General features: G+C 46.7%; 1 protein-coding gene across 8 annotated transcripts in view; it reads right to left on the bottom strand.

Annotated features, from left to right (window-relative positions):
• nahoda overlaps window positions 1-22,500 on the bottom strand; it is a 113,100-nt gene that overhangs the window by 66,152 nt on the left and 24,448 nt on the right. For all 8 annotated transcript variants that reach the window (XM_070134174.1, XM_070134168.1, XM_070134169.1 and 5 more), the window contains exon 2: window positions 12,662-12,824. In XM_070134174.1, the coding sequence (XP_069990275.1) occupies window positions 12,662-12,812 (151 nt within the window). In that variant the 5' untranslated portion in view covers window positions 12,813-12,824. The remainder of the gene's footprint in view (window positions 1-12,661; window positions 12,825-22,500) is intronic.

Raw genomic sequence — 22,500 nt, 5'->3', positions numbered from 1 at the left:
CTTGTTCCTCGCTCTCGTTCTGTCTTTAATTCGTGTTATTCCTTAATCAATTGATGTTATTCATTCGCCTTACTTCTTTTTTAATTCTCTAATGCCTCCTCCGCTTCCTCTTTCTTTTTCTCTCATTATCCTTCCCCTTTTAATTTTCCACTCCTCCTTCCTTTTCCTTTCGCATTCTCCATCTTCCTCCCTCTCCTTTCACTTCCCTCTTTCACATCCACCACCCCCACTTCCTTTCCACCTCCACCCTCCTCCCTTTCCTTTCACTTCCCTCCACTCCCCTTCCACCCTCCTCCCTTCCCTCTTTCACACCCACTTCCCTTCCGCCTCCCTTCCCCTTCACTTCCCTTTCACACCCGCTTCCCTCCACTCCCCTTCTCCCGCACATCCTTCGTCTCTCCTTCACCACCCTCCTCCTCCTCCTCCTCCTCCCCAACCCTCAAACCCTTTGGGAATCCAGAATGCATGCTGCCGGGTCATGAAAGTGCCTCCCCTTCGATCCCGGGGAGGAGGGTAGGAGGGGAAGGGGGGAGGTGGTACATAGAGTGGAAGGAGGATGGGAGGAGGGGCTGCTGGAGTAGAAGGAGGATGGGGGGAGGGGCTATTGGAGTGGAAGGAGGGGAAGGGGGGAGATGGTACCTAGAGTGGAAGGAGGATGGGGGGAGGGGCTGCTAGAGCAGAAGGAGGAGGGGGGGAGGGGCTATTGGAGTGGAAGGAGGGGAAGGGGGAGGTGGTACCTAGAATGGACGGAGGAGAAGGGGGGAGGTGGTACCTAGAGTGGTAGGAGGATGGGGGGAGGGGCTGCTAGAGAAGAAGGAGGTAGGGGGGTTCTTAGAGAATAATGAAGCAGAGGAGAGTGGGTAGCCTAGAAAAGGAGGAAGGAAGGAGGAGTTACCTAAAAGGCAAGAGGGAAGGAAAGAGGAGATAGAAGGTAGTGAGGCAGGAGGAAATGGGTTACCAAGAAAAGGATGAGGGAGGGAGGAGGAAGGGGTCGTCTAGAAGGAAAGAATGAAGGAAGGAATGAGGAAGTTGGGGTGCCTAGAGTGACAGAAGGAAGCAGGAAAGGACCTCCTAGAAGGAAAGGATGAATGAGAGAGAAGAGGTGCTTAAAAAGGAGGAAGCGGTTGCCTAGAGTGACAGAAGGAGGAAGGAGGAAGGGGTCGCCAAGAAGGAAAAGATGAAGGAGAGAGAAGGGGTGCTTGAGAAAGACGAATAAAGGAGTCAAGGAGTACCTAGAGTGTCAGGAGGGAAGAAGTGCCACAAGGGAAGGAGAGCAGGGATACCTAAACGGAAGAGGGGGGTGGGGGTGGGGGGGGAGGGAGTGCCACGTAACCCGCGCCCTTCTGACACCCCAGAGAAGCTAAGTGTTAAAGCGCCCCGTGAGAATTCCTTGCAAGTCGCGCTCGGAGGCAACTTCTGTTTTCTGTCATTCTATTGTATGTCTTTTTCTTTATTCTTTCTTGCGCTTATTCTGACCTGTTGCATTAGGGATCGTGGGAGCGTTGTTGCTCTTGCACCGGAGCGTGTAGACAGAGGCAGTAGCATAAGAAGAAGAAGAAGCAGGTGGAGAAGAAGAAGAAGAAACAAGAACCAGAAGAATAAGAGGAAGCAAAAGAAGAAAAAGAAGAAAATGAGGACGAGGAGAAGAAGAAGAAGAAGAAGAGGGAGGGGGAGGAGAAGCAGAAGAAGAAAAAGAAGAGCAGAAGCAGAAGCAGCCGTGGAGATAAAGGGAAAAAAGGAAGAGGGCAGAGATGGTGGATAAAAGAGGAAGAAAATCATAGAAAAATAAGAAAACAAAAAGAAGAGAGAGAGAAAAAACAAGAACACGAGAGAAGAATAAAATAGTCAACAAATAGAGAACAAAATAAAGAGCAAAATTAATAGCCTTTGGGCATAATCGAAACTCAACATCCCCCCTCCTCCTGCTCTTCTTTCCTTCCCTCCCTCTCTCCTCCCCCTCCTCCTCCTCCTCCCTCCCTCTCTCCTTCCTCCTCCTCCCTCCTCCTCTTCCCTCCCTCCTCCTCCTGCTCCATCCCTCTGCTCCATCCCTCTCTCCTCCCTCCTCCTCCTCCTCTTCCCTCCCTCCCTCTCTCCTTCCCTTCCTCCTCCTCCCTCCCTCTCTCCTCCTTCCTCCTCCTCCTCCTCCCCCTCTCCGCCAGCCACCTAATTATAAGCCTAGACTAAAATACCTTTCACAGGGCATATATTCACTCCAAGTCCTTTGAGGAACTTAGGTCTTGGCCTTGACCTTGAATGGGCTGGCCGTAATTCTCTCTCCATTTTCTCTTCTTTCTCCTCCCTCGTCTTATCCTTCTCCTTCTTCTACTTCGCATTCATATTTTTCTTCTCCTGATTCTCCTACTTCTGTTTCTCCCCTTTTTCTTTCTTCTCCTTCTCCTTTTCGTTCTTATCTTCCTCTCCTCATTTTTCTTCTCCTTCTACTTCCCTTTCCCTTCCTTTTGATTCTGATTCTACTTCTCCACTTTCTTCTAATTATCCCTTATCTCTCTCTCATCTTTATCCTTCTCCTCCTCCTCGTTTTTTCCCCTCTCCTCCTTTTTCCTCCTACCTGTCCTCGAGACCTACCGCACGCCCGCCCGCACGCACGCCCGCACGCCCACCAATCCTCCCTCTCATGCAGCTCTGCCTCACGCGCTCCCATTAGTCACTCTCTCACACGCCCGTTGTTGCAGGCGTCAACATTCAATTGTGCTGTTGCAGGGAATCGAGTTGAGAGAGGGAGAGGGACAGAGGATTGGGAGGGGGCGGTGGGAGAGGGGGATGGATAGAAGGATGGAGAGAGGGAGGGAGACGGAGAGAGGGAGAGAGGGAGAGAGGGGGAGAGGGAGACGGAGGAGAGGGAGGGAGGAGAGGGAGGGAGGAGAGAGGAGAGGGAGAGAGGGAGAGAGGGGGAGAGGGAGAGAGGGAGAGAGGAGAGAGAGAGAGAGAGAGAGAGAGAGAGTCTGAGAGAGGGAAGGAGAGAGAGAGAGAGAGAGAGAGAGAGAGAGAGAGAGAGAGAGAGAGAGAGAGAGAGAGAGGGAGAGGGGAGAGAGAGGGAGAGAGGGAGAGAGGGAGAGAGGGAGAGAGGGAGACGGAGGGAGAGAGAGAGAGAGAGAGATAGACAGAGAGAGAGAGAGAGAGAGAGAGAGAGAGAGAGAGAGAGAGAGAGAAAGAGGGAGAAGTGAAAAACAAAAAATACGCTTGTCTTTCACCTTTTTTTAACACAACCAACCACAGATGGCGAGCGATATTACGGATTCATGATGATGGAAATGACAGTAAAAACAGGGCAGTGGGTGTCAGTGATGGTGATGAATGTGACTGATTGTGACGACGATGACGACGGTGATTGATAAGGAGGATGATAAAAAAACCATAATAATCATCACAATGGCGTTGATGACGGCGATGACTTTGTGAATAATGATAATGAAAACAGCGATGGCGATAATGATGATAATGACAAACACTAACGATGGTAATGACGATGACATACTCCAAGCCGAAAGCAAATGACGCCGACAATGCTATTAAAGACGAGCAACACGAACAGAAAAAAATAAAAACAACAACAACAACAATAATTCTCGCCGCAATCAAGCCAACAGCAACAACAGCAATTATGTACACTCACTGCCAAAACCTATTATCTTTTAAGAGACGGGGGAGAAAGCGAGTAGACAAGCAAAAGAGAGAGGAGAGAGAGAGAGAGAGAGAGGGGGGGGGTAGGTGGAAGAGGGTGGGGGTAGGTGGAAGAGGGTGGGAGGAAAGGAATGGGAGAGGGAGAAGGTGTGAGAAGAGAGAGAGAGAGAGAGAAGAGAGAGAGAGAAAGAGAGAGAGAGAGAGAGAGAGAGAGAGAGAGAGAGAGAGAGAGAGAGAGAGAGAGAGAGAGAGAGAGAGAGAGAGAAGCCAGAAAGAGAGAAGCAGAGAGAGAAGAGAGAGAGAAGCAGAGAGAGAGAAGCAGAGAGAGAGAGAGAGAGAGAGAGAGAGAGAGAGAGAGAGAGAGAGAGAGAGAGAGAGAGAGAGAGAGAGAGAGAGAGAGAGAGAGAGAGAGAGAGAGAGAGAGAGAGAGAGAGAGAGAGAGAGAGAGAGAGAGAGAGAGAGAGAGAGAGAGAGAGAGAGAGAGAGAGAGAGAGAGAGAGAGAGCGCCAGACACACTAATGACAATCGGTTTGACCCATATGATCCACAAAGCAGTTATATCCTAATCATCGTCATATGTCCCGAACGTCGAATGAACGCTGCTTGGGAGGAAGAGGGAGGGAGGGAAAAGCAGGAGGTGGGTGGGAAGAGGGAGGGATGGAAGAGAGGGGAGAAGAAGAAGAAGAAGAAGAAGGAGGAGGGAAGAGAGGAGGAGAGGGAGAGAAGGGGTGAGGGAAGGATCAGAAGAGGCAGGGAGGAAAGAGAGGGAAGAGAGGGGAGGATAAGAAGAGGGAAAGAGAGAGGAGTGGGGAAGGAGGGGATAGAGCAGTGGGAGTGGGAGTACGATGGGGAGAGACGGGGTCAGAGAGGGATAAGGTTTGGTAAAGAGAGGGAAGGAGACAGAGAGAGAAGAGAGAAGATGAGGTAATGGGAGTGCGAGGGAGAGAGAGAGAGAAAAGAGTGGGAGTTTGAGTGGGAGAGAGGAAGGAAAGAGATTGGGAGAATGCGAGTGGGAGAGAGGAAGGAGAGGGAATAGAGTGGGAGGGAGGGGGGGTGTAGGCGAGGGGTACGTCGTGAAGAAATGACGAGGGAGGCGGTCTCGCTATGTCCTTGTTCCCGAAGAACAATGGCAGGTCGCGGTAAAGAACATTATAAATTTCGCTTTTTGAAAAACGTTATAGAGCATAATACGCCGTTGCGCAACATAGCTATACCCACAAATATTACGTTGATTTATTTTACGAAAGGAATTCATCACGAAGACTTCAAGATACACACACACACACACACACACACACACACACACACACACACACACACACACACACACACACACACACACACACACACACATATACATATATATATATATATATATATATATATATATATATACATATATATATATACATATATATATACATATATATATATATATATATATATATATATATATATATATATATATATATATATATATATATATATATATATATATATATATATATATATATATACAGTAATGAGAGGGATCTGCGTGGCAAATATTACGGTATTCATATCACTCTTAACATATAATTAATACCATCGTTAGCGTAATTAATGCTTTAAAATTCCCTAATACAATTCAATCTACACATACTCAGAATAATCACCTCATTCGAAGAGAAATTAAATCTTAAAAGACGCAAAGAAAGGAGAAAGTATTTCATGAGGAGGGTACTGGATATATCGACTTCTCTCCAACGGCAAGAAAAAAATATATATATAAATAAAAAAAATGATTAGACGACACAATTTCAATCTGTTTCTTGTCCCTGCGGAAGACGGATAGACTTCTGAGAAAGAAAGGGCGATGAAAGAGTAGGAAGATGAAAAAAAGACGAAAAAAGGAAAAGTAATTATTAGATTATCGAACTAGGCTATATATAAATATGTACGTCCCTTCCATCGTCACTTCGTTAAACAATAGCGAACTCGGCTATTTATATCATCTGTCCCTTTATCTCTCTCTTTTACCCTCTCTGTACCTCCCCTCTCCCCCTCCCCATCCATCCCTCCTTCCCCTTCTCCTATCCTCTCCCTCTTTCCTCTTTTCTTCCTCCCTTTCCCTTCTCCTCCCCTCCCTCTCCCTTCCTCCTTCCTTCACCTCCCCCCTCTCCCTTCCCTCCTCCTTCCCCTTCTCCTCCTCCCTCCTCCTCCTCCTTCTCTCCCTCCTTCCCTTCTTCTCTCCCTCCCTCCCTCCTTTTCCCTATCCCCCTTACCTCTCCTCCCCTTTCTCCCCTTCCCTCCTCCCTCCCCTTCCCCATCTCCTTCCTCCCTCCCTCACCCAACCCCCCACCACCGCCACCCGCTTCCTGTTCTCGCGGAGAAAGCCGAAAATTCCTGTTCCGACCAATTACTTCCTGCGAGAGGCGGGCCACTCACCCTCGTCACGACACAATTACGGCAATGGACATTCTCTCTCGTGGCAAACGGGGAAGCGCGTCTCTACAGTGTAATCATAGCGAGGCAGGCGAGTTAGGTGGAACTTCATCGGTGTGATTTGGGACTCGAGAGGCGGTTGCTCACCTCCTTGTCCATCTACCATCACGCACTTATAGAGTCTAAGTCTGTGTCTTCCTACCTGCCTACCTGTTTGTCTGTCTGTCTGTCTATCTTCCTACCTGCCTGCCTGTCTGTCTGTCTGTCTTCCTACCTGCCTGTCTGTCTTCCTACCTGTCTGTCTGCCTTCCTACCTGTCTGTCTGTCTTCCTACCTGCCTGCCTGTCTTCTTACCGCCTGTCTGTCTTCCTACCTGTCTCTCTGTCCCTTTTCCTACATCCATCTTCATCTCTACCTCTACTTCTTACCTCTATCTACATCCATCTATCTAGCAATTTTCCATCAACCTCCATCCCTCTATCTCGAAAACAGCAACGTGCCAAAAGCATCCGATAAAACAGACGCACGAGACCACAAGTTGAGAAGAGAAACTACCCCCCCCCCCAAAAAAAAAAAAAAAAAATAATAACCCAAATCTCGGGCAAAATTTCTCTGATCGTCTGAATACAAAAAAAAAAAAAAAAAAAAAAATGTAGCAACAACAACAAATAATAATAACCCAAATATCGGTCAAAATTTCTCTTATCGTCACAACGCAGAATCCCCCCACCCGCCCCCCCAAAAAAAAAATATATAGCAAAAACAAAAACAACAACAACAAAGAGAAACACAATCATAACAAAAACACGACAACACCACAAACTATAAAGACAACAAATACATCAACAAAATCAAGAAAAAATGACCCACAGCGCGTCCCTTCGACCCACAAGTACTTTCTTCCGGACAGCCATGAGCCCGACCCACGACCCTCTGCCATGGACGAGTTCTGTGACATTGGAGGGTGCCAGTGATTCATTTTCTATGCGGCTGCGGCTGGTAGTGCATAAAGGGGGGGGTAGTGGGGTGGGGGTAGTGGATAAGGGGGTGGGGGTAGTGGATAAGGGGTGGGGGTAGTGGATAAGGGGGTGGGGGTAGTGGATGGGGAGTAGTGGATAAGGGGGTGGGGGTAGTGGATAAAAGTGGATAAGAGGGTGGGGGTAGTGGATAAGGGGGTGGGGGTAGTGGATAAGGTAATAAGGGGTGGGGTAGTGGATATAAGAGTGGATAAGGAGGGGTAGGGAATAAGGGGGGTGGGGTAGTGAATAAGGGGGATCAAGAAGAGAAGGAGAGAGGGAGGGAGGGTGAGAGATAAGGGCAAGAAGGAAGTAAGGAAGGAGAAGATGGCAAGAAGGAAGGAATGAAGGAGAAGAGGGCAAGAAGGAAGGATGGAGGGAGAAGAAGGCAAGGAAGGGAGGGAAAAGCGGGAAGGAATAAAGGAAAAGAGGAAGGGAGAAGTGGGAGGGAAGAGAAGGAAAGAGGGAAGGAAGATGAGGTCCAGCGAAAAGGAAGGAAGAAGAGGGAGGGAGGAAGGGACGAACGAAGAAAGACGAGAGAGGAAAAAGGAAAAATGGGAAAGCAGGAGGGGATGGGAAGGAAATGTGACAGAAGGTGGATGGGGGAGAGGGGGGAGGGGAGCGAGTACTTATAACACCTAGTACCTTCCTTAATTCTCCCCGACTTCCTCCTGTTTCCTTCCTGGGTACTTATAACACCTCGTGCCTCCCTCAATTCTCCCAGACTTAATCCTGCTTCCCTCCCTGTCTCTTCCTGGGTCCTTCCTGTCTCCCTCCCTCCATCCTGTACCTAAATCGCTCTACATAATCTGGCGCGCGGAAGAAATCGGACCATGAACGAGTCAGCTGGACACCACAAAAAGAGGATTTAAAATCTGGATAGAATTTCTCTGTCGCTTTCAAACTGGGAGGACCGTCAAGGCTGTGGTGACCTGTGTCCTGCTCTCTTGTTGTCTCTTATCTTCTTCCCTCTTCCTCTTCCTTATATTCCCCACTTTTTTCCCTTCTCCTTCGCATTCTCTCTTCTTCCTCGTACTCTCCTTACTCTTTCTTTTGCTATTCTTTTTTTTTCTTACTCACTCTCTGCTTTCCCCTATTCTGTTCTTGCTCCGTTTTCCCCTACCTCGTCCTCCACTTTCCCTTTGTCCTCCGCCCTCCCCCGTTCCTTATCTTTCGTTTTCATCTACTGTACCTCGTCCTCCGTTCCCCCCTGCACCTCGTCCTCCACTCCCCTTCCCCCTGCTCCTCGTCCTCCGTCCCCTCCCTGCACCTCGTCGCCCCCTCCCCCCATGCACCTCGTCCTCCGCTCCCCCCCACCTGCACCTCGTCCTCCTGCCCCCGCCCTCTCCCCTTCCTCATCCTCCGCTTTCCCCTCCAGTACCTCGTCCTCCACTTTCCCCTCGTCCTCCGCTTTTTCCCTTGCCCTCTCCACCCCGCCCCCCCGCCCCCCTCTGACCAGCATTCGGGGTAGAGAACAGGTCAGTCAGGAACGTGAAGTGCGAGGCAAGGAGACTCTTTCTCCGCCTCCTGTCGCCTTCCTTCCTCGCCGATCTGGCTAATCCTTCTTTGTCTCGCATTTGTCCTCTGTTTATTTGCTTCCTTTCGCCTCAACCTTTTACTGCTAATAATAATAATACCAATACTACCCCTCCTCTTCCTCCTTCTCCACCCTCCCCTCCTCCTCCACGTACCTTTACTAACCTCTCTTCCTCCTCCTCCACTTTCCTTTACTAACCTCTCTACCTCCTCCTCCATTTTACTAACCTCTCTACCTCCTCCTCTTCCTCCCTTTGTCAACCTCTACCCCTCCTCCTCCCTTTACCAACCTCTACCTCGTCATCCACCTCCCCCTCCACTTTCAACCCCCTCTCCACCTCCGCCTCCTCCCCCGTTTCCACTAAGCCTCCGCATCTCGTCGTCAAAGGTGAAAATGGCCTCTTACCTCCCAACCTTCCTGTGCCAGCAAGACAGTGCTAACCCCAAAGGCTCTCTCCGCGGTTAATAAAAAAAAGACATTAATCCCCTATAATTTCTACGTACTGTCACCTCTATGGCCGAAAAAAACAGAGGGATAAAAAACGAGAGAGAGAGAGAGAGAGAGAGAGAGAGAGAGAGAGAGAGAGAGAGAGAGAGAGAGAGAGAGAGAGAGAGAGAGAGAGAGGAGAGAGAGAGAGAGAGAGAGAGAGAGAGAGAGAGAGAGAGAGAGAGAGAGAGAGAGAGAGAGAGAGAGAGAGAGAGAGAGAGAGAGAGAGAGAGAGAGAGAGAGAGAGAGAGAGAGAGAGAGAGAGAGAGAGAGAGAGAGAGAGAGAGAGAGAGAGAGAGAGAGAGAGAGAGAGAGAGAGAGAGAGAGAGAGAGAGAGAGAGAGAGAGAGAGAGAGAGAGAGAGAGAGAGAGAGAGAGAGAGAGAGAGAGAGAGAGAGAGAGAGAGAGAGAGAGAGAGAGAGAGAGAGAGAGAGAGAGAGAGAGAGAGAGAGAGAGAGAGAGAGAGAGAGAGAGAGAGAGAGAGAGAGAGAGAGAGAGAGAGAGAGAGAGAGAGAGAGAGAGAGAGAGAGAGAGAGAGAGAGAGAGAGAGAGAGAGAGAGAGAGAGAGAGAGAGAGAGAAAGAGAGAGAGAGAGAGGAGGAGAGGTAGAGGGGTGGGGGAGAAAGCTCGCCTGGAGTCGCCCTCTTACTGGGACTTCGCGCCCAAGAATCGCACAAGAAGTTGTTCTTCGCCCATAACCCCCCCCCCAACCCACCCACCCCAGACACACACACCTAAACCCCAACCCCCGCTCACCACCCCACCCCACCAGATACGCTCGAGCGGATATCGGCGGAGGTTGCAGATACGACTGTTATGCAAACTATCTAGATCTTAAGAACAATGCACCATAGTTACGACGTGGCTAAACAGGACTGGGGAACTTTTGTGCATCTGGCAACGCTGCGTGACCGGTGAAAGGCTGAGCTGGATAGCCTAGGCCTAAAGCTGACGACAATGCAACATAACGACGCGACACTGCAACGGGAGGGAAAATCTACAACACAATAACGAACACCCACCAACGCAGGGCACAAGAGTCGCTAGAAATCAGTGAAATCGGACGTCGGGAGAGAGCGTCGGGCGGCCACCGTGTCTGATCAATCTGGTGTTCGCATGTGAATCTTTTTTTTATAGCTAAAATCTTTCCTCGAAAGTGCGTTTTCTCTCACCGGTTTTCCCTCCGAAAGCAGTGCGGTGCAGCGTTGTCAATGCCGTCCCGACCGCGGAGGGACAGAACCGCTGAGGAACAGAATCGAACGCTGCATTATATAAAAGAGAACTTCAGTGTAGAAAAGTATGAATGAGAATGAATATCTTCACAATGCAAGAGATGGATCTGACCCGTTTCGAATATATCTTCGTCAGAATATATCTGTATTGTGAAGATATTCATTCTCATTCATACCTTTGTACATTTGTCAATATGAATACGAAACAAACCACAGCATAACAAAACAGGAAGACGAATCAATCACGACATCCACCCAGATATTTACTCATGCGCTCATAACTGCAAGCATTTAAATAAAAAATAGGAAGACCTTTGGCGAATTAGCATATTAACCCCACACCGTAACGACGGCGCGGGGAAAAAACTCGCTCCCGGCAGGAAAAAAAAGAAAAGAAAGAAAATCACCGGGTATTCACTCCTCGAGACTCAAGTTCCTGGCCCCGGCGAGATGATTAATCGATCTTAATTATGATTCGACCTCTCAACCCCCCTCCCTTCCCCTGCCCCTCCCCCCTCTCTGCCGTTTCTCTTGCCGGGCTGACTTTCTTCTGCCAGAAAATGGGAGAAAGAGAAAGAGACGGAGAGTGTGGAAAATGGAGAAAGAAAAAGAGTGAAAAAGAGAAGGAGAAAGAATGTTACGAAGAGAGAAAGAAAGAGTGTGAAAAAGAGAGAAATAGAAAGTGTGTGAAAAAGATATAGAGAAAGAGAAAGACAAGAAAGAGTATGAGAATAGAGAAAAAAGAGAGAGAGAAATGGAAAGAGTGTGTGAAAAAGAGAGACACGAAAAGAGAGTGAAAAAGAGAGAAAGAGAAAGCGACAAACAGCCAGCCAGCCAGCCAGCCAGACTCATTCCCTATCCTTGCCAAAGACCGACTCTAAACCTCTTACCACACGCAGCAAAGACGCCGAAACGCGAGAGGGGGGGGAGCAGCGGATGTTTCAATGGCATCCGAATTATCCGAATCAACTCCCAGGGTTCACTCAGGGAGGCACTCGCCCCTTCGCCGGAAAGAGGAGGTGAGCGCCCTCCATTTCCTATATACGTCGCGAATGTGTTTCTTCTTCATGACATTTTTTTAAATCCCTATTCTCCTTATTATCATTTAATCCTAATTCTCTTCATTATTATTTAATCCTAATTCTCCTCATTATTATTATTATTATTATTATTTTAACAGACGGGGTTGAATTCTGTCCCACGTCCCTGGTTCTCGCTAATCCTTCACCCCCCCCCTTAGACAACGACCGCCTAGCAAAACGGTCCAAAATACAACCCAAACACAAGACGCCCAACCTCACAAAAAACAACCACGCGCCCATCGACAGCACCATCCGCGCACATACGGGGAAACTGGTGGGCGGCCTCAAATCGTGGGCGTGCGAGGGCGTCTCCACTCTCGCGCAGGGGTGAGGCCAACCCTTGCCGCCTCGCCCTGGTCGTGCCGGTCGGGTGTGACTCACCGACGCGACACTGGGCTCGGGAGGCGCTTGGAAAATTGGAGAATCGGTGACGCTTATGATATAGGCCTAGAAATATAGTCCTACGTATATATGTAGATATTTTTTCTTTCCATTCTTTCTTTCTTTTTCATTTTCTTCTCCTCCTTCTTTCTTTCTTCTTCTTCTCCTTTTTTCTTTCTTTCTTCTTTTCCTTCTTTTTTTCTCTTTCTTCTACTACTTCTTTCTTTCTTCTTCTTCTTCTCCTTCTTTCTTTCTTCTTCTTCTCCTTTCTTTTTTCTCTTCTTCTAATTCTTTCTTTATTTTTTCTTCTTTCTTTTCTTTGAGGAGGTGGATACACCTAATCAAAGTATAGGCTATCTTGAGAGGGGGGGGTGATAAATAAAATCAAAACATACCCTCTGCTTAGAAAACGATGATAATTAAGATAATATTGATACATGTCAGCATCTGGCGTACGTGACCTTGTCTCAGGCCGTCCTTGGCTGTCCTCGACCGAAGACCCACGTGACCCAGCTCTCCTCGACCTTCCTTCCTGCTTTCCACACGAACCAAACTTGGACTTGCTCCCAAACCTTCCAAACAGGCAGACAAACAAACAAACCCGAACACCAAATGGCATTTACCTAGCCTCTCCCCTAAAAAAATAATAATGATAATAATAATAACAATAATAACAAAATTATAATAAGGATGATGTTAATAACAATAATAATAATAATAATAATAATGATAATAATAATAATGAAATAATAAAAGATAACAACAACAACAACAACAACAATAATAATAATAATAATAATAAACCCAGGTGACCTAAGCTTCGACCTGCCTTCCCAACATCCTTCCTCGGAATCCATCCTTACCTCTGGGCATTCCGCAGGGCCCCGGGGTCCTGGCGGAGTCGAGGAAGTCCAGGTCGTACTTGCGGGCGGGCGGGAAGGTGAGGGCGACGTGGGCGTGGGTGAGCCTCAGCACCACGCCCACTAAGAGAAGCGACAGCAGCACTTTCTCCATCTTTACATCACACTGGAATAGAGTAAAAAAAAGATCTCATTAGATATGAATCTTTTTTTTAACGTTGCATCTTTTACATCTGCAAAAATAAATGGACACACACACACACACACACACACACACACACACACACACACACACACACACACACACACACACGCACACACACACACAAAACAAAGAAAAGAAAGAAAGAAAAAACACGCAAACTACTTCTCTACAAATTCATCTCTATTGCAGTGTAAAAAAGTAAATACAAGTTAATATCAATATATCATATGAAATTCAGAGCGCGCAACCGCCATTTTCCAAAACGAAGAAAAAAACAAGAAACTCTGCAAAAAAATGCCTTGCAACACAAACGCATTAAACCTAAATGAACACCAGAAGAGAATGATTATGGAGCGGAAATACTAGATTGGAAAATTAGGCGCAAAAGAGATTTAATAAAGCATAGACGACGCAAGAAAGATAATGGAGATATAATTCCTCCAAATAAGCTACTACGCTGCGAAAAAAAGAGAAAATTGCAGGGAAAGTGAGCGAGAGAAAAGAGAGAGAAAAAAAAATTATATATATCATTATACACACCTGTAATTCTAGTTCTCATTTAAATAACTGTAACAAGTGGCATGGAAGAGTGATTCCAAATCATCCTAAGACAGATCGTTTTTTTTTCTTTACACACATACTCCCTTCCAAAACTGCACATGTTTAAAAGTTACGGTGGGATAACAGGAACCGAGACATGAAAATAAAACGAGCAAATTGATACGGTAATTCAAGCAAGACAATAAAAAGAAGACGTAGATGCAGACGAAGAAGAAGAAAAATACAAAGAAGAAATATGAGAAGAAGAACAAGAACAAGAAGAAAAATGAGAAGAACAAGAAGAAAAATGAGAACAAGAAGAAAAATGAGAACAAGAACAAGAAAAATGAGAACAAGAAAAACAATAACACTACCACTGCCAACAACGACAAAATAATACTGAATCCTCTTACGCCCTATTTTATTGCATGAACGTGGCCGGGAAATCTGATATGCATGGATGCCATACTGCAGGGAGATAAAGTGTGTGTGTGTGTGTATGTGTGTGTGTGTGTGTGTGTGTGTGTGTGTGTGTGTGAGGGAGGGGGTGGCTGAGTGTGTGAGTAAGAGAGAGATGGGAGGGAAAAGACGAAATAGAAAAACACTGAAAACGGAAGAAACAGAGACGAGGAGAAGGCAGGGACGAGAGAGAGACAGAAAAGAGACAAGACGAGAGAAACAGGAAATAAAGACAAAACAAAGACGAAAAAGACAGCGACAAGACGCAAAGCCCAAGACGCCACAGAACACCCGACAGCGGCACCGTCCGTCTCTCAGAACGCCTCAGCCGATCTGCCAATCCTTTCGGGTTAGTTAAACGCGAAACTGACGGGAGCAAATTGGCACGGTTGCCCAGCGGAACAAAATTGAAAAAAAAATAAAAAAAAAGAAAGAAAAATAAAAAAATAAAAACGGTAAGTGAACTGGGTAGCATGGGGGTGAGGGAGGAAGAGGAGGAAGAGGAGGAAGAGGAGGGGAGGAGGAAGAGGAGGGGGAGGGGGAGGAGCAAGAGGAGGGGGAGAAGGTGGAGGAGGGGGAGAAGGAGGAGGAGGAGGAGGAGGAGGAGGAGGAGGTGGTGGAGGAGGAAGAGGAAGAGGAGGGGGAAGGGGAAGAGGGGAAGAGGAGGAGGAGGAGGAGGAGGAAGAAAAGGAGGAAGGGGAGGAGGAGGGAGGGAGGGAGGGTCTGTGACGTGGGAGTTGCCAAGAATTAAGTTGATATCGACGCTATTATTAAAGAGTTACTGCCGTGCGCGTAATGTTATCACCATCAAAATGACTACTAAGACGACACTTGACATTCTTTCCGACAGCGTTACCCCGCTTGCTGTGACAAAATGTATTCATGGTAAAAAATGATAAAAAGTAATAATAGCCCAATGTAAGAAAAGAAGAAGCAGGAGATGAAAAAGAAGAAGAAAACGAAGAAGAAGAAGCAGGAGAAGAAAAAGAAGAAAACGAAGAAGAAGCAGGAGAAGAAAAGGAGAAAACGAAGAAGAAGAAGCAGGAGAAGAAAAGGAAGAAAACGAAGAAGAAGAAGCAGGAGAAGAAAAAGAAGAAGAAAACGAAGAAGAAGCAGGAGAAGAAAACGAAAAAGCAGGAGAAATAAAAGAAGAAGAAAACGAAGAAGCAGGAGAAGAAAAGGAAGAAGAAGAAACAGGAGAAGAAAACAAAGAAGAAGATGAAGCATGAGAAGGATGAAAATAAGAAGCAACAGCAAACGAAAAAGGAAAAAACGAAGAAAATAATAATGACAAAAAGAAAAGAAAAGAAGACTCCATCCCCATTCCGAATCATCAGCTAGAGATACATAAGAACAGAGAAATAGAGATCTGTAAAAAAAAAAAGAATAATAAAAAAAAAAAAAAAAAAAAAAAAAATCAGAGAAGCCATGCACATCCGTTTCTATTCATTACCGCCGTTTCTTGCAAGTTCAAGGATTGCATTCGAAGTGGTTCAAGACACAACCTCCCCCCCCCCCCCACGCGAGAAGGTCAGGGCAAAGGGACAAAAACTTTTTCCCGGACGGACAATGTACTGTTATGATAACCTAAAGATGTGTTCGGGTTATATTCAAACCGCAGAGTAATCTAACTCTCTCGCCCATCCCAAAAAAAAAAAAAGTCGTTCGTTATTCTTTACATAAGCGTAAGAATAGGTAATAAAGTACAGGTTTTATGCCCTAATAAAGTACAAGTTTTATGTATGCAAGTTTTCAAAAATTCGAGATTCGATTCGTTATTTTCGAAAACCGAAAATACCGATTCAGATTTATCTTCACAGCATAATTCCTTCATAGCAATAAGAAAAAGAAAAGAAAACACGCCTAATATCTCTCGGGGAAGAAAAAGAGATATAAGAAAAAAAATAATAACAATAAAAAAAGACAAAAAGAAAGAAATCCAAATATCTTAGAGCAATATGGCGTCGTTACGAAGATCGGCCCCGCCAGTCCCGTTCGTCTGACCCAAATGCGCGCGGATTCCGGATTCATGACGACTGAGCTCTTGGCCGAACGCTCCCCCTCCCCCCCCCAACCGGACGCGCCTTGACCGGATGCAAGAAGGCGTTTCAAGGGATTTGTTGACGTTCGGCCAAGAGAAAGGGGGATGCTGTGTTTTCCTGTCAAGTACGGCGGAGGATGTCAAAGGGGCCGTTCAGAGTGCATTGAGACTTGTGCGTGCGAAGAGTCAATTTGGACTTTGATGATGTGGTGATGATGGTGGTGGTGGCGATGGCAATGATGATGGTGGTGGTGGTGGTGGCGATGGCAATGATGATGATGATGGTGGTGGTGGTGGTGGCGATGGCAATGATGATGGTGGTGGTGGTGATGGCGATGGCAATGATGATGGTGATGGCAATGGCGATGGTGGTGACGATGATGATGATGGTAATGGTGGTGGTGATGATGGTGATAATGATAACGATAATGGTGATGACGACGACGACGACTATTAATCTTCATTCTTACAACTGCTTCAATCACCACCACCCCACCCCTCATCACCCCATTCCCTACCACCCTCCCTTTCTCTCTCCACATCACAACCCTCCTTTTCGCAACAGCACAAGCAATCACGCCAACAAACCAGCTATGGGAAGAACCAGCACGCCCACCCCATGATCTCCCGCCCGCCGCCCACAACCCGGAGGAATATGGGCGGCGGTCAGTCAGCGGAGCAAGAAATCCCACGTCTTATTGAAATCCGTGAGAAGCGGGTCGGGGCGCGAAGGAGGAGGTGGGGAGGGGGTCGAAAAAGAGAGTAAATGAGGGAAAGAGAGAGAAAGAGTAAAAGAGGGAGGGAGGGAGGGAGGGAGGGAGGGAGGGAGAGAGGGAGAGAGGGGGAGAGAGAGAGAGAGAGAGAGAGAGAGAGAGAGAGAGAGAGAGAGAGAGAGAGAGAGAGAGAGAGAGAGAGAGAGAGAAAAGGGAAGAGAAGCAAAAAGGAAGAAAAAGGGCGAAGTGTAGAATAGAAGAAAAAAGAGAAGAGAAGAAAATACGAGAAGGGTAAAAGAGAAGAAAAAAGGGAGAAAAAAAAACAGACGAGAAAAGATAAAATAGAAAATAGAAAAATAACAACAGATGACAAAGGTATGACAAAGGAAAGACAAGACACTTCCCAACCACCGAATTAAAACGACAACAGACCCCCCCCCCCCCGAACGCCAGCCAAACGCGCGAATAATGACAAAACCGCACCAATCAATCACGCCCAAAAAAAGTGGGTCGCCATAAAACGAACGGCGCTTTACAAGGAAGCTGATAACCATAAAAAAAAAAAAAAAATCCGACTGCCGATATCTCTGCGGTTCCGGTGTGGCTTTCTGTGCCGCCCGCGCCTCCGGGACGGTGGGCGTGGTCATCAAAGCTGGCTCTGAACAGGGGGGAGGGGGAGGGTGGGTATAGGGGAAGGTTGTAGGGGGTGGTTCTAGGGAGGAGGGTACGGAGGTTCTAGGGGAAGGTTTTAAGGGAATGTTGTAAGGGAAGGTTCTATGGGGATGTTCTAGGGGAAGGTTCTATGGGGAGGGTCCGGGGGAAGGTTTTAGCTAAGGGAAGGTTCTAAGGGAAGGTTCTAGTAGGAGGTTCTAAGGGGATGTTCGAGGGGAAGGTTCAAGTAGGAGGTTCCAGGGGAAAATTCTAGGAGGAAGTTCTCACGGGGGAGAGGAAACACCTGTGGGTCGATAACACCGGTGTGTCATGCACGTGCGCGAGTTTTCCACCTGATTTGCATGGACACGTGGCATGGACTTTGAAAAATCGCGTAACGGCTCCGCGCGGACCCTACGACCACGCCGGCGCCACACCAACGGCTCCGATTTTTGAAAAGGGCGGCGGTTGGGGTCGCTGTCGCTCGAGGTTCGTTGCACGCGGTCGCTGCATTCTCGTGCATCGCGGGATTTCAAGAGTCGATTGAATGTACAGTCTTCTCAAGACCGGCGGACAGGCAGTGCACGTTTACGAGAGCGAACACGCATGCACGCACGCACTCGCACGCTTCCCCGGTCACTCTTTCACTCACTCACTCATTGAGGTTATTCTCCTTCACTCACGTTGGCTACTCTCTCTCAGTCACTAACTCAAATCACCCACGAATTCACTCATTCATTCTCTTACTCACTCCCGTAAGCTACTCACTTTACTCACTCACTCAGGCTACTCTCACTCACTCACCCACGATTTCATTCATTCTCTCACTCACTCACTCTCTTACCCACCCACTCTCACTCACCCACTCACGCACTCCCCCTCCCCCTGCCTTCCTCCTCCCCTTAGACACACACGCGCTCACGACTCCACTTTCTGATCCACGTCATGCTTAGCCCCCCCCTCTCCGTACCCCCCCCGTACCCGTCGCTATACTGCACCTTGTGGCAGGTTACGCAAATTCCACAATTTATCAAGATTTGCAGCCACGGAGCGCAACGGACGGGCTAGATCTCATCCGACCGAAAATCATGACGTCAAAAGCTGGCGCGAGAGAGGGAGAATCCAGAAACGTGTATATTCGTATCGAGTGTGAGTGAGTGAGTGTGTGATTGTGTGCGTGTGCGCGTGTATGTGTGTGCGCGTGTGTGTGCGTGTGTGTGTGTATGTATGTGTGCGTGCGTGTGTGTATGTATGTATTTGTGTGTGTGTATGTGTGTGCATGCGTGTGTGTGTGCGTGCGTGTGTGAATGCGTGTGTGTGCATGCGTGCGTTTCCGGATGCTAAACGGAAATAGATATTCGATAGAACAGAAAACAAAGTTATAAATACAAGCAAAAAGCTCAACACTGTAAACTAAATGAAAAAAACAAACAATAAACAGAACCATTAATCACGCCCATGCAGTTATCTTTTTTTTTTTACTCAACGAAAAATTTGCCCTGAGGAAGATAATCGGTTGCCATTTACCCAATATCGACCGACCTATTTTTTTCCCTATTCGTCCTAATTCATGACATGAACGATGGCAATTAATAAAGAAAATTATACATTATACATTTCTTGGTACGAGACAAAATATGTACCTGGACAATTATACGCTTCTAGAACAGCCAGGTATGAGTGTGTTTGATCTCTCTCTTTCTCTGCGATTGTCTTTCTCCTTTTCTTTCCCATTCCCCCTCCTTATCCCTCTCCATCTCTTCATTTACTTCCCCACTCTCCCTCTCCCTCCTTCCGTCTCTCCTCCCTCTCCCTCCCACCTTTTCCCCTCTCCCTCTCTCTCTCCTTCCCTCCCTCTCCCTCCCCCCTCTTTCCCTCTCTCTCCTTCCCCTCCCCCTCTTTCCCTCCCTTCCTCCCCCTTTTCCCCTCTCCCTCCCTCCCTCTCTCCACCCTTTACCCTTCTCCCTCCCTCCCTCTCTCCACCCTTTACCCCTCTCCCCAACTCCCATAATCCCCCGCGTGTATTCACCAAGACCGCGAGGAGGGCGCGCCGCCCCTCTTCAATCACTTCCTCAGCCGCCCAACGCCCAACTTCGACGCTCAGGTGCCAGAGTCGTGCGCCGTATGGAAGCACAGCGAGGCGCGGGCGTGGATTTGTCCGTGCGTGTGTTTGTTTGCTCGTGCTTTTGGGTTTGTTTGTGTGTATGTGTGTGTGATTGTGTACGTGACTGTGTGTGTGATTGTGTATGTGACTGTGTGTGTGTGTGATTGTGTGTGTATGCGACTGTGTGATTGTGTGTGTATGTATGTGTGTGTGTATGTATGTGCGTGTGTGTCTGTGTGTGTGTGTGTGTGTGTGTGTGTGTGTGTGTGTGTGTGTGTGTGTGTGTGTGTGTGTGTGTGTGTGTGTGTGTGCGCGCGCGCGCGCGCCTGCCTGTTTGTGTAAGAATGTAAGAATGAGTTTGCTGAGTGGATATTGCGTGTGCACAACTGTGCGTGATCATGTGTTCAAATACTCCTCATTTTGAACTTTCATTTAATCAAAGTGCTTTCAAATCTGCATTCCCTTTCTGCATGCAACTTGCTTTTTCCTTGTTGCACTGCAGGCGCCTACTTGCACCGTCGATCATAAGTTAAACATTGTGAAAAATCAATCAAATTAACGTTGAAAAAGTATATAACAATAATAATAATAATAACAACTCTCATAATAGTAACAATTAACAACGACAGCAATGACATTGACAATGATAACAAAAACAATCACAACAAACAATGATAATCAACAAGAACAACAGAAACAACAAAAACATACAAGAAAAAAAAACGTAAAATTTCTCAGTCTTTAACAATCCAAACATCCATCCCCCATCTCCCCACCCCCCTCCCCTCTCTCCCCTGGCCGGACAACCCCACCAGCAAACATTTTAGGGCGTGGCACCCTACGCCTGAACACTGTAAAAAAATATACATATAATGCAAACACGGAGAAATAATCATAAATAAAAAATCATCATACTCTTCCATATACCATTGTCTTTACCTCAACATCGGTCAGTTACAAAAGGGGGTCTCTTTCGTTAGGTTAAAAAGATACAGAGCGTAATTTGTGTTGTTTATTTATCCATGTGAGGCGTTTGTTTGTTTGTTTGTCTTTGTGTTTTGTTTCTCTATTTGTCTGTTTGTGTAGCTGGTTGGCTGTGCGTTTCTACATTGGTATGCCTGTGTCTTTTGGTCCCTCCTTCCCTTCCCATCTCCCTCTCTTTTCCCTTCCTTCCTTTCTATCCTCCCTCCTCTCCTCCTCCCTCCCTCTTTTCTCTCTCTCCCTACTCTTCTCTTTCATTCGCTCTCCTCTATCTCCCCCTCCCATCCCTCCTTCCTCTCTCTCTCTCGGCTCTAATTCACGTGAAATTCTCTACCAAATAAAGACACAACTCAAAAGATAAACAAACAAATAACAAAGGAGGAAAAAAAGACAAAAAAAAGACAAAAAAAAAATCATATTCTTTATCAATTAAAGGCACAACCCAGAAGATAAACAAACAAACAAATAAACAAATAAATAACAAAGAAGGATAAAAAAGCCACGCCTCTCATTAACTGAATTCCTCAGCGCCTCTTTCATTAATCACCTGATATACAATTTTTTCTCCCACGAAGACACAAACGCACATAATTATCCTCAATCGCTCTACACCGCATCCAGAGACCCATTCGACAGAACTGCGTTAATTAACTAAGCTTCGTTAACCAGTTTAAAGCTTTTGTTATTCCAGAAAGCAGGGGGCAACGAACTTAAAAAAGAAGAACGGACTTTAAATGCTTTATTTCCACCGTGATAAAAATTAACGTGGGGATTTATAGCAGCTTTATCTGGGACACACACACACACACACACACACACACACACACACACACACACACACACACACACACACACACACACACACACGCACAGACACACACACACAAACTAACTAAATAAATAAATAATAAAATAAAAAATAACATAAAAAATAAAAATAGATACAAAATAGATAAAAAAGACACAAGAACGAGTAAGTGGGAACGGCTAGACAACGCGCGCAGCTACCTAACCTAATGAGACTGGGAAAATGAAAACCACTAAACTTTATTATAAAGACGAAAAGTGTCATTTTTTTCTCTCTTTCTACGTGTCCTCATTCGCGAGCGAGAGAGAGTGAGGGAGAAGTAGAGGGAGAGGGAGGGAAGGAAGGAGGGAGAAGGAGGAAGGGAGGAAGGAAGGAAGGGAGAAGAGGGGGGAAGGGAGGAAGGAAGGAAGGGAGGGAGAGAAAAAGAGAGAGAGAGAGAGAGAGAGAGAGAGAGAGAGAGAGAGAGAGAGAGAGAGAGAGAGAAAGAGAGAAAGAAAGAAAAAAGAGAAAGAAAAGAGACGAAAAAAAAACACCTTTCAAAACCCCGTCTATTTTCAGTCGCCAAATCAAAAAAGGCCTAAAATAGAAAATGAAACGCACATTCTTTCACACCCAGCTGTCGCAACGTCACCGAACACAAACCATCACACATGCACGCGCTATTCCCTCTTGCAACACACTCACGCGCTCTCCACTGCAACGGAACACTAGAGTACAACCGCCGATCCATCAACCCATTGCAGATAAACGCTTAAAAATAGCACGTTGCAGAAAAAAATTGCAAGATCAGATACTCCTGCGATAAACCCTGATAACAAAAATGTATCCTGGAATCTTCTAGACGTTTTGCAATCGGTTCTCTGGTGGAGTTTTCAGCGTAATTATTACAGGAATGTGAGTTAAAGAGAATCGCTTCGTTAAAATCCAAGGCTACAAACGAAATTAATAGTTTCTCACTTTCGTTTCTTGTATATTTTTGTGTATATTATTGTGTCATCATTTTCTTTCCAACCACGTGCTCATAAACAGCAAATCCACCGCTATCTGAATACAGTCTCTTTCAAGGATGCTTTATATACAACAACCTTAGAAAATGTTTTATTAACCCATTCACACCCCATTTCCACACTTAACAATAACCTTCCAATCAACCAATCAATCTCTCTATCCACTTACAGACACACAAACCACATACCACAACCCAGCCCTTCGGGAGTCCTCTACCACTCCGAGGCCGAGACCCTGGAGGCTCACACACGCCCTCGAGGGGGACACAAAGGCACGCCCAAACTACAACCTCGAAGTTGGGCTGGGGCGTAGGGGTGGGGAGTGGGGCTAGG

Source organism: Penaeus vannamei, chromosome 19 (assembly GCF_042767895.1).
Source record: "Penaeus vannamei isolate JL-2024 chromosome 19, ASM4276789v1, whole genome shotgun sequence".
NCBI lineage: Eukaryota > Metazoa > Arthropoda > Malacostraca > Decapoda > Penaeidae > Penaeus > Penaeus vannamei.
Note: the sequence above shows the minus strand (reverse complement) of the source record. Positions and strands in the feature narration are given on the sequence as shown.